This window comes from Crinia signifera, chromosome 11 (genome assembly GCF_055691185.1).
Source record: "Crinia signifera chromosome 11, ASM5569118v1, whole genome shotgun sequence".
In the NCBI taxonomy this organism is placed as follows: Eukaryota; Metazoa; Chordata; class Amphibia; order Anura; family Myobatrachidae; genus Crinia; species Crinia signifera.
The window spans coordinates 89,630,627-89,646,814 of record NC_139227.1 but is presented as its reverse complement, the minus strand read 5'-3'; the positions used below and the strand labels follow the sequence as shown (position 1 = coordinate 89,646,814).

Genomic DNA, 16,188 nt, shown 5'->3' with positions numbered 1-16,188 from the left:
CTCAAACCCGGGATTCCCGGGATTGGCATCCCTAAAAGAAAAACTCCCCTGTCCGGTCCGCCTTACTTTTAGTGGAGCTGGGCTATAACTGCGAGCGAGCGGTTTCCAGCACCGGAGGTGCAGCGCTGAGGCCTGCGCAGTGTGACCCATAGGTCACTCTGCGCAGGCCGCATCGCTGCACCTCCTGTGCTGTAACACGCTGTGTCGCACCCGTAGGACCCGCTCAGTGACTGTGGCTGAAGCCTCTCATCTTTCGGCCGCACGCTGGGTCACACTCACACTGTCCTGTGTGAGAGGTTGGCGGTGCCGCAAGCTGTTTCCAGCGCCGGAGGTGCAGCGATGCGGTCTGCGCAGCGTAGCCCATAGGTCACGCTGCGCTGCACCTCCTGTGCTGTAACACGCTAACTGCTTATCCTCTCCAGTGTCGCACACCCGCTCGCACCCGCGGGACCCGCTCACCACCAGACGGAGAGTGACAGTGGCTGATGCTGCTCATCTTCCGGCCGCACGCCGGGTCGGGAACATCCGGGCACCGTCTGAGCAGGTGCTCACACACTGCCTGGCTATTTACTATGCAATCCCGAAATCCCGGGATTGGATAGTCCAATTCCGGGATTGAAATCTCGGACATTCTGTGGCCAAATCCCGGGATCCCGCCGATCCCGGGATTGGCCACCCTAATAGTGCATGATACACAACAACTTGAATGGCTTGTCACTCTGAACCCCCGAAATCTGCCAAATCGTTAAAAATGTTGTATAGTATGTACGCAGCTATTTTGCAATAAATGTGTAATGGCATGTGCACACGGCCCAACATGGTGGCCGCCGATACCGATTCGATGTTGATGGCTGCTGGGTTGCCAGCATCGCCCCGGAGGGAAGGAGGACGGGGCGCGGGGGGAGGGAGGTCTGATGCGGCATTGAGCACGGTCTTCGATTTAGCAGCTTGAGTCGTTCTTATTTGAGATCTTACATATCCTAAATAAGAGCAGTTTCCTCTGCATCAATGACCCTTTGGACACCCAATTTGCCCTTGTAGTGCTGGGAACCCATGTGTCCTTGGTATGGACATAAAGTTCTTCTAAGCTCTGTGCCGGGGTGGGGATGAGTGGATGTAAGGCTGTTTTGTCACCCATTGCATCTTGCCGTTAACAGGGAATGGTTCTCTCTGCTGAGTACATCAAGAAGAAGTTGGAGCAAGAAATGGTGCTTTCCCAAGCATTCGGCCGGGACCTGGTAGGTTGCAAATTACAGATTAGGGTCATCTATGGTAGAAAGGGCTGAATTCAGATGTAAGGAATGGCTTATTTGGGTGGTAATGTGAAATTGAATGTTGGGCTAAAGCTAAAGAAGGACAAGTCCAGTAAGTTGGCATGTGGATCCGTTACATCTTCTTTACCTTTGTCACCAGGGCCGTGGGACGAAACACTACGGCCTAATCGTGGTGGGCCACTCACTGGGAGCTGGCACTGCTGCTATTCTTTCTTTCCTGCTGCGCCCACAGTACCCATCCCTGAAGTGTTTTGCTTACTCTCCACCAGGGGGCCTCCTGAGGTACCTACTGCACAGGTCCTATAAATGTTTTCTCTCATGCAGGGACCACCCCATACTAATTAATGCCAACACTTGCTTTACAGTGAGGATGCCATGGAATATTCAAAGGAGTTTGTTACATCTGTAGTGCTGGGAAAAGACTTGGTTCCAAGGTAATGTCTCTTAGCGGCTGTGTGACCTAAATGCTAGGTAGATTATGGGGTTTACTCTGCTCTCACTTTCCTAGGATTGGGTTATCTCAGCTTGAAGGCTTCCGCAGGCATCTTCTAGATGTTCTACAGAGAAGCAATAAGCCAAAGGTTAGACACTGGCCACAATCCTTTTACTACCGGAGTGTAGAACGTTTGTTGGTCTGTTTATACACTTCTGTTGTGGTGTTTCCATAGTGGCGGATCATTCTGGGGGGTACAAAGTGTATACCCAAATCGGAACTCCCTGATGAGTCTGAAGGAATAACGGTACCCAGTAATCGTCTCTGGACTCACCCCAGTGACCTGACCATAGCACTCTCAGCCAGCACACCGCTCTACCCTCCTGGACGGATCATTCATGTTGTGCACAATCATCCTGCAGAGCAGTGCTGGTGAGTGGGAGGACCTCACTGCAGTCATTGGTCTCCTGTTCTGTACGTATGGTCTAATAACACATTTTCCATTCATATTAAACAGTTTCTGGGATCAAGAGGAGCCAACGTACTTTGCCATTTGGGGAGACAACAAAGCGTTTGAGGAAGTTATAATCTCTCCGGCCATGCTGCATGAACATCTGCCACATGTAGTTATGGAAGGACTGAACAAGGTGAGGGGCAATTTTGGAACTCAAACGCAAATGACTTCAACGGGATATTTTAAACCTTTACCCATTAGTTCTGTAGTCCATTTGGTTTCTTTTCATTTTTAAAGTAGTTTTCAACAATATTGAACGAATTTCATGCAATTTAGTTTCCTCCAAAGTGAAATGATATCATCCAATCTAAACATTTGCGGACCCCAAGGCCGATCTTGCAGGAATGTCTTTCTATGACCTTGATGGCTAACTTTGACACTCCAGCTGTTGTTGAACTACACATCCCAGCATGCTCTGCTTCAGTTTTGATATTTGGGCATGCTAAATCTGATGCAGAGCATGCTGGGATGTGTAGTTCAACAACAGCTGGAGTATCAAGGTCCTATGCAGTCATCTTGATCTGTGTAGGTGCAATGTCCATTTAAAAAAATACCTCTGTAGGTGCCTGTTAAACTCGAAATGAGCCATTCTAGTATATCCAGTACAAATGCTATTCCCCACTCGATTACTGCGATCTGTAGGTGGGGGACTATTGATCACTGCAGTTTATTGGTGGATCAGTACCTAGAATCTTCCTGAATTCATCTGTGGTTTGTGGATCTGACTCTATTGGACTTGCTGCCGTACATGATCCGAGAGGCCCCTACTCTAGGCCATGGTTTCCAAACTCAGTCCTCAAGGCACCGTTCAGTCCCATGTGTTTAAGGAGATCAATGCTTAAGCACAGGTGCTGTAATTGGTTAATTAGCCCATTTATGCACAAACAGGTACAGTATATGTCCTTACACCTGGACTTTTAGGGTTGCATTGAGGTCGGCGTTTGGAAACACTGTTATACAGAACAGGCCCTGTCTCAGGCACCTTTTGTTCTTCATAAACGGATATAACTACTTGTGAGAGAGAACATACTGTCATTTTTGTTTATAGAAAATATTTTTATTGAGGGGGGATTTTTTTTTTTGCTGCTCATTTGTGTTTGTTGGGTAGTCTAGTGTATGAGTCCTGTTCTAGGTCTGACAGCTGCAGACATATTCTACTATGACTGGTGTCTCCTGAACAGGTTTTGGAGAATTATAACAAGGGTAAGACCGCCCTTCTCTCTGCTGCTAAGGTGATGGTGAGTCCGACAGAGGTGGATCTGAACCCAGAACTGATCTTCCACCAGCCACCACACTTGTCTCCCCCTATCTTGGAGGTGATACCTGCCATCATGCCTGGGACTAACGCCAACAGGAGGAACAGCAGCACCAAGTAAGACTCTGAAATTGCGTTTAGCAGGTCCCATATGCTGCAGAGCAAGTCAGTGAGTGATGTTTAGGGATGGCCATCGTTGCCATTGCCATCGATGGCAATAGTGCAACTGCCCATCGATAGTGCTAAACTACGCAATGGGTGATCAGCAATATTTTTACATGTCGATGGTCATCCATTGTATTTGACAGATTGGCCTGAGGGCCAATCAAAACACGGGGGCGGGGCTTTGCAGGTGTCCGGGGGTTGTGTCCCGGCACTTTTGAAAAAAACAAACTGCAAAACCCCCAATCGATGGCAAAAGTATTCCACATCGACCATAAACCATCGATGATTTTGAATTATCGATGGTTGATGGCCATCCCTAGTGCTGATACCTGCAGACACTGGGGCTCTGCTCCTCCTGTGTACATAAGTAACCCCCCCTGTGGGCAATGTTCTTACATTCTCCACTCACCACTACTGTACCCTTCTTCCCCCTCCTTCCCCTCTTCCTTACGCATGTCTCTTGTCCTCATTATTCAGGGTCCTGTGTGATCTGATATCTCTATGTTCGCCTGTGTAATGGACACTGTCCTGTCACTTTTTCTTGCATTACCATGGCCAGTTTGTGTCGTGATTAGTAATCTCATCTGTGAGTCTTTCAATCTTTATTATATTTCTAATTCATGTGCTTGTTGTATGTGCCACCCAACATTACGTACATAGCCCCTGTGTTCTCAGTTAAACCCATATGTACCATCATAATCCCATACTTCCTGGGCTTCTGTCATGTGTGTAGTTCTTAGTGCTGCCTGTCCCAGTGTGAGATTTGTGCAACTGTTCTTCCTCTGAACGTGAGGCTGAATCGTACAGTATGTCCATTAGACATCGGCCTTTCAAGTTTGTGCTTGATCTGAAATAAAGGATTTAGAACTGAAAACAAAAGGTAAAATGTTCTAATGAACGTGTCTGATATCCAAATCTGCAATTTCTCCAGGGTTAACTTAATCCCATGCTATCCCTCTGTCGGTCTTTCTTCTGCATTCTCCAGATGTGATCAAAAACATTACGTTGCAGTCTTCTATGCTGCTGTGATGTCACTGGTCCTCTCCTGTCCATGCAGTTAATATCTGCAGCACATAACTGTAACCATGTCAGCGACTCCGCAACTGCTCCATTAGAGAAGCCCATTTTGCCTAAAATTCCAGCACAGTAGTTAACAAATCTACAGTGTTTTATTTTTTAAATTAAAGAATACAAACGACACAATTAGATATTTAGGTACTCTTTACCTAGCACGGCGCCCATCGCGGGCATCGCGGGCATTGAATGCACTAAAAAATCGGGTGCGACGCGACCGATGCGATGCCCGCGATTTCCCATAGGGAACAATGTTAAATGCCTCAATTGACCCGATTTTTCCATAGGAAACAATGTTAAATGGCCCACAGAGGCCAAATAGGCACCCTAAAGTGTGAAATGGCCCCCACAATTGTTAACGCCACCCCACGATCAACGTGAACCCGAAGCGTGGCGAGCGGCGGCGGTACGCGTCCTACGACCTTTTCATACCCCCACTATCCACGTCGGCATGGAGTTGAGAATAGAATAGTGTGGCGAGCGCAGCGAGCCACCGAGCCCGAAGCGTGGCGAGCGGACGCGGATACCTGTGAAGCCCGCGAAGGGACACGTTTACCTGTGAAGGTATCCACTGCGCTCGCCACGCTTCGGGCTCGCTGCGCTCGCCACACTATTCTATTCTCAACTCCATGTATGTGGTAATGTCCTGTACTTTATATATCTTGTGTTACTGGGTACATGTGTTACATGATGCTGTATCCACTTCATCTTATATTGAAGTCCATAGAATACACAATAGTGTGGGAGGAAACCCTGAGCAGCTGTATTTGTCACCAGGAAGTTGTGCAGCAACAGGTGTTTTGTTGGTACAGTAAATGTCCCAGGACGTGAAGTGGTGACAATAATATGATCAGCTCACAAATGTAGATTCGGCTTTGGACTAGGAGCGCCCTCTGCTGTTGAACTTTCATTTGTGCGATTTACCCAGGGCTTCTGTACACTGTAAGGGCCTTATTCAGAGCCGTTCGCTAGGCTGCGTAAACTTGCAGCCTAGCAAACAGATAAGCAATGTCCTGCCGAATGCCCGCCCCCCACAAGCTGACTGCATCCCCTCGCTAGTATGCGTGGGGATGCGCAGGCGAACACATCCCCTCGCATGCAAACGTCCGGCTGAAAAACATTATTCGATGGTTGCTGACCATCAAAGATTTAGTTTTTTCTACATTCCTGGCTTAAAGTAAGTCTGTTCTTTATTTTATCCTGGACGGAGATGGGCAAAAAGGGGGCTGACGTCATGTGATATCAGCCGCTGCGAGCAGGCATCAGCTCTCCTGCAACCCCTGGGGAACACCCAGCGTTTTCATGGCCTGCCCGTCCCCTTCCTGCAAGTGTGATACTCGTCAAAGGCGTTCGCACAGGGGGTCTGCACATGTGCAGACCCGCACAATCGGAAACAGGGTCGAATTGGGCCCTTACCAACACTGAATCAGGCCCCAGCTGCAAGATTTTTACCTTTATCTCCCACACTGCCTGTGCTTGGCCAGGCTACCACCTCACTGATATTATATGTATTGTGGTCCGGTTCTGACCATTCATGTAACGCACAGAATCATGTTGATCCATGGAGAAATCCTATTGCAGTTTTTGGTGTTGGGACATTGGAGTGTAGAACGCTCTGGGTCATTATTCGCAGCCCACACATTCTCAGGAAGAGCAGTGTTCTTTGGGTGGTCACAGTTATGCATTTTTCAGGTCAGTGAACTCTGCATTTAAATGAGGTTCAAAGAGTTATGCAGTAGTCCTTGCAGGATCTCATAAATTACAGCCCAGCCTTTTACGCTGCTTTCCAAACTGTAGGAATGGCAAATTTGAAGACTAAAATGATGATCTGTTAGACCGAAATGATGTTATGTAACATTGACAGGTCGTGTCCTGCAGTTCATCCCTTACACAGCAGCACAGATCGATGGTACAAACTATACATTCCCATATGGCCTTATGCTCTATGCGCTCAATGCAAGGGTTTGCCTTATGCTGGGAACACACCAGGCTGATGGTCCGCCTACCTGTATGAAGATTATGTGCATACACACTGCTGGCCACCTATAGCAAGTGTACTGACCTCCCGCACACACAGCCAGATGGCCAGATAGATCTGCAGACATATTGGCCATTTGCCGTTCTGCACAGCTGACGTAGATATATCTGTGAACAACGTCATTGATTGACGTATTGTAGGTACCCAGCTTTCATGCTCCTTTGTGCTTTTTTGTTTTCTCAGTAACAACTCCCCTTCCCTTTGTTTTCCTTTTTTATTACCTAGATCAGTGGTTCTCAAAGTCTATTCTTTAGGACCCCGCATAGTTCACGTTTTCCAGGTCAGCTCACAGGTGCACTCATTACGGACACATTTTAAAACATCCCCAGGTGGAGCTAACTATTTCACTTGATTCTTTGAGGAGACCTGCTAAACATGCACTGTGTGGGGTTCTGAGGACCGACTTTGAGAACCTGTGACCTAGATCAACCAACACATCTGTGTATTAATGTGGCCTGTTTGTTTTCTAAATTGCTGCAGGAGTAAACAGTCCGAGATCAGCTTTGAGGGATTTTATGACTCCCGGCTTCTCTCCCCGGTGCTGAAAGATCCTGTTGAACTTCTGCTGATGAGCACAAAAGATTGTTTGGCAGTGTCTCTGAATGACCGTAGAGCACCACTGGCTACGATGGAGAGCCTCTCAGACAATGAGTCCGTATACAGCTTTGATTCAAGGCGCTCTTCTGGATTCCGAAGCATTCGTGGTTCCCCCAGTCTGCGAGCTGTTCTGGAGCGTGACGAGTCGCACTGCTTCTTCATCGACCCCACCATTCCAGAGGAGAATCCATCGCTAAGCTCCCGGACGGAGCTTCTAGGAGCAGATGCCCTTTCTAAGCACTCTCAGGAGAGTCAGCATACTGAGATTGTTCAAAACAGTGGACGTTCATCACCAGGAGACTTGCCACCCTGGGAGGAGGAGGTGGTGGCAGGAGCAGAGATCACCAGGGTGCAGACCCCAACCCAGGAGGAGCTGGCTCTACAGAATGGGCGACTGACAGACGTACCAAGCCCTCAAGTGTTAGAGTTTGCAGAGTTTATAGACAGCCTGTTCAATCTAGACAGTAAAAGTGGGTCTCTGCAGGACCTCTACCATATAATGGTATCTGACGGAACAGACCGTGAAATGCCCAAGTCGGTTAGTGATCAAGAAATTCTGTTAAGGGCACAGTTTGAGCCAAACCTAGTGCCGAAGCCCCCCCGACTCTTTGCCGGCTCTGCAGATCCTTCATCTGGCATATCTGTGTCGGCCTCTTTCCCTCTCAGCTCTTCAGGTGAGCTTATGGACCTTACACCCACAGGAATGAGCAGCCAGGAGTGCCTGACACCTGATCCCACACGGACTGCCACGCAAACAGGGCCCGGTTATGGCAAACAGGAAGAACTGCTCATCTCGGCTCTCTAGCAGAAAGCACACAGGAAACTGGGTGGAGGATATGTAGTCGGAATGCAGCTTTAGGAGCAGAATCCTGCAGGTTTATGAAGATATTTACCAGAGCTTAGTTACCAGTGGTCATAGAGTCGGCAGAGAGCTGCACTCCTGCCATCCAAGTTCTATGCCTGTGGCACCACTGTCTTGCAGACCACATAGCAGCTAAAAGAGATTTTTTTTAAACTCTTGTGAAGATCACAAACCCAGGAAAGAGATGCATTGCACTAAGAAGATGCTGCCTCGTGGTGGCCTTGCATGACTCATCCTTTACCAGCCAAGGCTACTTGCCAACCAATGTCATTGGTCTGTTAATGTTGATGTCTGTGAGAGAACTGAATTGGCTTTCAGGGTCGCTTGCTCACCGTCTTTACACAAGGCCATACTACTACACTTTGCTGCCCGGTAGGGGCTTATACTGTAGTCATACTACCATGTTTCAGTCACTGTTGGGCAAACAGGGACAACCGATTACCCTTTGCCTCTTCATTGCTTACCTATTTATATGTTATGTTTCCTGTCCAGATAATTTAAATGAATGCATGAGTGATGGGAATGTAACCCTTGGAGAACCGTATAATTTCACCATTGGCTTCTAGTTGGCATTAAGCTGTAAACGCCCCATAATTTCACTAGAGCAAAGTCAATAGCACGTACTACAAGTACTTTAGGACTGTGCACAATTTAGTGATTTCTCCTAGTCACGTGAGAATTGCGTGCGACAGGACCCTACTGGATAAAAGCACTTCAGAGTAAACCAAGGCAAGTAGAAGCTGCTTGACACGGCCATGTTTGTTAAGTGTATTACACCCACAAGTTTCCCGCTCTTTTATTGAAGGTCAGCCTTGAGCAAAATTTGCTTAACTTTATTGACTGCACATTTCCCAGTCGTGGCAGTTTTCTGCTCAGCAAGCACCTAGTGATTACTACACAGCCGTAGAGGTTTATTTTGTTATCAACGAGAAGCAGGCCTATCTGTTCACGTGGGCCTGCTGACACCACATCAACGAAGTAGGTTGTCATGAGATCAGTGGTTCCCATTGAATCATGGGGGTTGTTCCTATAAAAAAAGTCATGTGTAGCATCTGGCACCCTTGCAATATAGGATATTACTACAAATCAAGGAGACATGCTGTGGCCCTAAATGCCATACATAGTACTAACTTCCCTCTGTCTACAGTAGGCGAAGGTTCTGTAATTCTGTATGATGCAGTTAAGTAATCATTTATTACATTGCCAAGCCATATTTAGTTTGCAATACCTTGATAGTATAATCTCAGTGTATCATTTCACTGTATGGTACCAGCATGATGGATTTGGGGACACGCCGGCACATAAGAAAATGGTGGTGTTACTCTTAAACCAATTAGATTCTGTCTTTTTTTTTTGTTTAAATAGACTTTAAAATTTGAAAGTCAACAGCCGATTGGGTAACACAACCTTGGTGCAATCTAAGGTTTATCTGTGTAGGTTTATATTAGGATTTTGTTTCTAACATTGTAGAAACTTGCTGTTAAATTTGATGCTAAATAAGGCCAAACTTGTTCATATTTAACGTTTTAAAAATAATGTGCCAATATCCACCCCCCCCTTCTTCGCCATTGTATTCTTCTATGACTGCGGGGGTTTCACATGGAGAGACCTGGAGAATTCTGAACAGCTGAGCTGTGTGTGGAATACAGATATATATATAGATATATATTTTGCATAAGGTATAAATGTTAAAAGTGTATGTATTACCCAAAAGTGTATAATGCTGGTTATCTGCTCATCAATGGTTTAGCTAAAATACGGAATGCAAAACTCACGCCCCTGGCAACAGCAGTGTTTGGTACTTTAATGTAATTGAGATTTTTCTAGCAGCAATGGGTTAGAAATCCAAAGTCTTCTTGATAACTTTTTGTATGGGTATGAGATGACACCAATTCCTATATACTGTATGAATACAGAGGAAATCCATGTGTTCCCATTCATGAAATGTTCACAGCATGGTACGGTGTCTGCTTATTATTGTGTTATTTGAAAGATGCCTTTTTATGTGTCTAAATAGTCAGGGCTAAGGCGTCCTAGGGAGGCTTACATGGCCTGCAAGTTGCACTGACGTTCCTGACCAATTCCCGGTTTTACAGCTTTTTACAGTCGTGTTTCGGAGCTTGTTGCCTTTTTTTATTTTTTTTTATTGTGTATTTATTGCCCCATTCTTTTGCTGTATGTACCCGTTTTCTGTTTACATCTCTCCTTGTTGTGGTGGTCCTCCTATGGGTTACCCTATCCAAGCCTCACCCGTGGCCTGGCAGGGACATCTGAACACTGGAGGTATTTCATGTTCTTTGCACAGTAACTATAATATAAGGGTGTGTATATTTTGCTCAATAAGACAAGGCAGCCATTGCAGTGTTTTCAGGAATGCGCGTTTAGCCAGTTGACAGGATAACCACTAGTGATGACCCCATAATTATCTGATGTATTATAAGTCCTTTCTCTGTGCCATGAGTAAGTCTTTGAATAGGATTTGTCGCCTTAGGATTCGGCCTCTTTTTTTTTTTTGCTAAGCTCTTCCAATTAAAAATATTGACTTGGCAAATCTTGAGGACCGGCCTAGGCCAACTGCGGGAGAGAACCATTGGATGTCATTCTAATTCACTTTGCCACCTGTTCTTTCAACGTAGATTTATATGTAATAAGAAAGCTGGTGCCCAAGAGTCGTCCTGTGAACTGGTACCTTACACAGTGGTGCTCTGTTAAGTCACTGCCAGGGCAGTGTGGCACTCAGGACAACTCTTAACAATACGAGAGGCTGTCACGTGACCCTCTCCGCCTGAGTGCCTTATTGGCTATTGATCTCAGAATAGTTGGCAGATAAACCTTTTCTGTGCAAATAAGAATGCCTTAATTTCCAGGAACCTCTGTGCCCAGCTCCCACCTCCAAAACCCTTTGTAATCCTGTTGGTTAACGCCACCTGGCAGGGCACAGAGGGGTTGACCTCTTGGTAGGAGGCAAGCTCTTGTGCATGTTCTACTTGCACCCCGCTGCTTCGTCTTGTGCCATTACTCAACGTCACTTGTAGTTTATGTAAACAAACAAAAAGAACTCGATATTGTAAAGAAAGCATATTAAAGATAGAACATATATATATTATAAATATATAAATATATACATATGTTTTTGTATATCCTATACAGACTCTATAAAGGGATGTGGGCGGTATTACAATCCCTGTCTGTATATATTTCATCGCATTAAAGTAAATCTACCCACATGTGAAGTGGAACAGATGGGCACCGCGATCACCCACGCGCCGGTGAATGATCACGGAAAGACGTGGTGCCTCAAACTAAAAGCGCCCTTTAATTGAGTTGTGCCAAAGCTCTCTGCCATTTGAGTACACTAGTGATACCAATTCTATTGGACCCAACGCCTGCTGACTGTGGTTTATCTCTCAAAAATCTGCCTACACTGTCCATCCTGTTCGCGGAAACAGTGACTGCAGTAAGGCATGAGGCACAGAGTGCCTCTTGCTTTACTGATTTTACGATCTCAGTGGATTATTATACTTTCTGGTGGATATTGGCTCATCTCACATAATGGCAGTGTCCATTGTGTGTAAGCAATAGGGCACACTTCACGTATCGCACAACTTTCCAATGTGGCTACAGTACTTTACAGTACAGCCTCTCCCTATATGCATATGACATAGGGATTGTATAGGAACAGACGTTTTGTCGCACTTACATCTGTTTTATGTAGAGGTGTAGCTGTACCGTCTTGAATACAGTTATAGGGAATGGTTCCTTAGCGATGACTGTGTCCTAGAACTGTATAACGCTACTTACTCATACACAATAAGGAACAGCACAGAGTCACAGTCTGATCTCAGCTGGCTATTCTTGTATGTCACAGGATCTGCACCATCTGGCTGTTTACATGCTATATGTTGTACAGTGGCTTGGTCTCAGAAGAGAAAGGTGCAATGTAATTGTCACAATCATGTTTTACACTACCCGTGAGACGGTAATATGCACAGGATCGTTTATTTTTTAACAACCTTTACCGAGTAGCAGATTGGTCTATTGATGGAACTAACGCTATCTTCCTGTAAACTAATGATTCTGATGTTTTTGTGGTAGCAGTCACTCACAGCTAACTCGCCCATTACCGGACCTCCTGCCTGCGTATTAATACAAGGCCATGCTATCATGGCCACACTTAACACTATGCCTGCGTGTGATCCCTGTAATATGGACCATTCTTTTATAGCCTCTATGGTGAGCCTGCCAAGAGATGGGATGTGGGGTCTCCCATTCCTTCACTCACTATGTAACACTAAAGATAAAGTTTGCATTTTGGAATGGCACTGAAGATTAATTAAAAAAACAAAAATCAAACTTGCTCTTTGTCTTGGAGTCTTTATTTGAAGAATAATTATGCGTAGCAATGACAGGAGCTTTGCCACTGTGAAGGATTACCATACTGGAGCTTCTGCCCGCCAATGCTTTGTGACTTAAAGTCTTAAGGATGCTGCCAACTTTTACACAACTTTCATTTATTGCTTTGTACATGAACTGCTGTAATTGTCCTTGTGTGTTTTGCTGCCGTGGAATATGGGCAATGACACAAAGCGTTGTAACTATTGCAGAGAGCATGGCAGACCGTCTTTATAATCAAGCAACGGAATGGGATCATTGAATAGACAGCAACTAGGTCTACGAGCATTAGGTCCACATGACTGATGGTCGTTAGGATGACACAAATATTGGGTCGACATGGGGTTTTTCACATTATTTTACTCCGGATTTCGACGCTGAAACGTAGCACCGAGCCCTAGTGGATGAGAGGGCATGAAATACCGCCTGACGGTACATGGCAATTTCCCCAAAAAGTGAAAAACCCTGTGTTGACCTAATGCATGTGTCGACATAATGACCCTGTCGACCTCCAGTCATGTCTACCTTCCTGCATGTTGACTGTCATGTCGACCTAATGCTTGTCGACCTAGTGACTGTATCCCGCAAGCAATGGTCATCCCAAACGTAAGCATGTCAGGGCTGGTTAGGATTAGACTGCAAGGAGATGGAATGTTAAATGAAGGCAATATGGTAGAGGTTAAGGTTAGGCTATGGGGGGGGGGGGTTGCAGTTGGTTAGGGTTAGGCAATTAAAGGGAACATTTAAGGAGGGGAGACAGGTTGCAGAGGTTGCAGGAAGGGTTGGTCAGGGTAGAGGGGGAGGAGGGTTAGAATGCTTACCACGGGGTTGTCAAGATTTTGCGCATCAGTCTTCTGGCCGACAGCATTCCAATACCATCCCCAGAGAATGAGCACAGGAGGTACAGGGTTTACATTTATCCTTGAGAAGCTCAGGAGGACAAATACATTGGGCCAGATGCACTAACCCTCAAAAGTTAGAAAACGGAGAGTGATAAACAGCCAGCCAATCAGCTCCTACCTGACATGTCACAGACTGTGTTTGAAAAATGTCATGCAAGAGCTGATTGGTTGGTTGTTTATCACTCTCCATTTTATCACTTTTGAAGCTTAGAGCATCTGACCCATTACATGGTAAAGGATTAAGTAGGACAATGAAGGAAAGTCTGAATGTTAAAAACCTCACTGATATGGTATTAAAGATGTTTTATTAAATATTTCTGATATAACATGGGGCGTACTCATCAAATTTTGTAGCACCCCAATTTTCCTGTTTTATTAAAACGTGACCAATTCAATTGCAGTGATAAACTGAAATAATACAAAGTAAAGTAGTAACCTGTTCTAAAAAAGAGGCTTTTATAGGGAACTAGTAGCAAGGTGAAGAACGTACAGCTGTTCTGCAGCAATGACAGAGGCTTGCCTGGGCCATTGGCAGTACCTAGTATCTCCCAGGATTCATCTGGGGTTGGTGCACTGATTCTACGGAGCTCTCTTCCCCGCACACTGCCGCTGTCCCGGGTCGACAAGGGGAAAACCCAGGTTTTACGGCGCTGTAAAAGGGGTTAACCCGTGTCCCTTTACGGGCAGGACCTGGGTAGTGGGCAGTGTAAATGGGTAAGCCGGGTCATCCGATCTGACTCCCGTTTACATCAATGGGGAAGGCCACCCTCCAGTCCGCAGCATCCGCAGGTTGGATGTAGGGCACACAGCCTCCGCTGCTCTCTGCTGTTACTGTGCAGGCAGTGGAGGCAGGGAGAAGGTGAATGGATGCCTGTGTGCATCCATTCACCTCGCGGATGGGGGCTGGGGAGGGGGTGCATGGGGACTGGGTGCAGCCCAGCAGCTTACCTTGGTGCCGGGCTTTCCCCCAGCGTGTCGATTGGTGGTCCTGGCGTGGTGATCGCCAGTCTCGGTGTTTGGAAATTGGATGCAATTCACGGATCTGACCTGGCTTGGATCAGTGTTCCAAATGCCAGGTTGGATCTGGGATTTGGGTGTAAAAGGGGTATTAGAGAGGACCCAGTCTTTCACTAAAAATGTTGGTGTCCAGTAGTTATTTTCAGAAATAAAGTACTTTTTATATGGCGTGTGGCACATAATGCCAATTATATTACCTGTTGTGACAATAATCATCTACCCAGATGATTTTCTAAATGAAAAGGCTTTTATTTCTCCACAGGTTTCACATACAGACAGTTCTTAGCAGGATGTCACCAGTTCACAGGCAAGTTACAAGACATCACACAGGTCTTTTACAAACCTTCATAGATTAGTTATACATCCCAGGAGCCTTACACTAACCAATATCAGGCTTATCGCCTGGCCAGCATGTCCAGCATCAAGAGTCTCTTAAAAGCATCTTAAAACCGTTTAACAGGTGTCTGCAACCAGGATTGCTTTATGGAGCCCACACATAGCATCGCATCGTATGCCTTGTGCGATGCGATGCTATGCTAGAAAAAGCTAGTACAAAAAGTATGTGCAGCACATACTTTTTGTACTGTACGATGAGGTGCCGCGGGAGCGCGCACCCCATCGTACAGCATCGCACCGCCGGCAACGGTGCGTGTGTGGGCTCCTTTTAGACTTGCTCACATCTGATACCTGCCTGCCCCCGCTGTTCTATATACCTGCCAGGTATGTTCATACAATATTGAATATTTAAATACTGTACCTCACATTTTTTAAATGTTGCCCATTGTACCATACATAAACTAGTGATGTGTGTGTATATAGTGCTAGATAGATGCTTGGTTAAAACTTTGGGGTATATTCAATGCGGGCGGCAAGTAGTGCCGAGGGTGGCGAGTAGTGCCGTTAGCACGCCGTCAAAGTATTCAACGGACTTCCCTTCACTCGCCATTTAAATCTTGCGTGTTTCCTGAGGCGAGGTGGACACAGTGCGTGTGGCAATCAAAACGGCGGGGCTTACCACAAAATGGTGCTTACCCGCTTGCTAGCCAGCGGAAATGCACTGAATCGGGCCCTTAATTTAGTTGTAGAAGGATATTTACAAACATGAATCTTGGATGTAGGCTTTTTTAATCATAGGTTATTACCACCAGAGACCCCAAAAAACGGCATATATATATGTGTTCACATTTTACCTCCTCTCTGTAACCCAGATGCACTGCTCCATCAGCTGTTTTGGCATACATCTACAAGTGATTGCGAGAGATTATGTAGTAAGTAATTATGGGATTACAACTCTTACTTGGCTTTTCCACATGCATCTTTTAAAAGCATTACAGGAATACTACTCTGTTGTCATTTGCATGACTGAGCCTGATTTTTTGGGGGTAATGGGATTGATTCACAACTGTTAGCAAGGGCCCATGAGCACACTAGAGGGCTATATAGTGTTGTTGCTCACAAGGGCTGCGAAGGGGGCAGAATACTAAATTGTAAGCACAGGTTTATTGCTAGTGAGCACAAGTTACCTTCCCACCCCATCAAAACTGACAGAACAACATAACAGTAATAGCAGCTGTGCGCCAGCAGTAATGCCAGCTAGTGACTGCCAGCATGCCAGGTCATTAAATTCACCACTTGGTGGTGGAGAGTAGCATTAGCCTTTATCCT

The 16,188-nt window shown here is 45.9% G+C and overlaps 1 protein-coding gene across 3 annotated transcripts in view; it reads left to right on the top strand.

Moving 5' to 3' along the window:
- Positions 1-12,568, top strand: part of DAGLA (diacylglycerol lipase alpha) — a 33,464-nt gene extending 20,896 nt beyond the window's left edge. For all 3 annotated transcript variants that reach the window (XM_083165659.1, XM_083165658.1, XM_083165657.1), the window contains 8 exons: positions 1,158-1,238; positions 1,414-1,556; positions 1,640-1,708; positions 1,783-1,855; positions 1,943-2,139; positions 2,225-2,354; positions 3,403-3,593; positions 7,234-12,568. In XM_083165659.1, coding sequence (XP_083021785.1) covers positions 1,158-1,238; positions 1,414-1,556; positions 1,640-1,708; positions 1,783-1,855; positions 1,943-2,139; positions 2,225-2,354; positions 3,403-3,593; positions 7,234-8,155 — 1,806 coding nt within the window. In that variant the 3' untranslated portion in view covers positions 8,156-12,568. The remainder of the gene's footprint in view (positions 1-1,157; positions 1,239-1,413; positions 1,557-1,639; positions 1,709-1,782; positions 1,856-1,942; positions 2,140-2,224; positions 2,355-3,402; positions 3,594-7,233) is intronic.
- Positions 12,569-16,188: the final 3,620 nt, after the last annotated feature.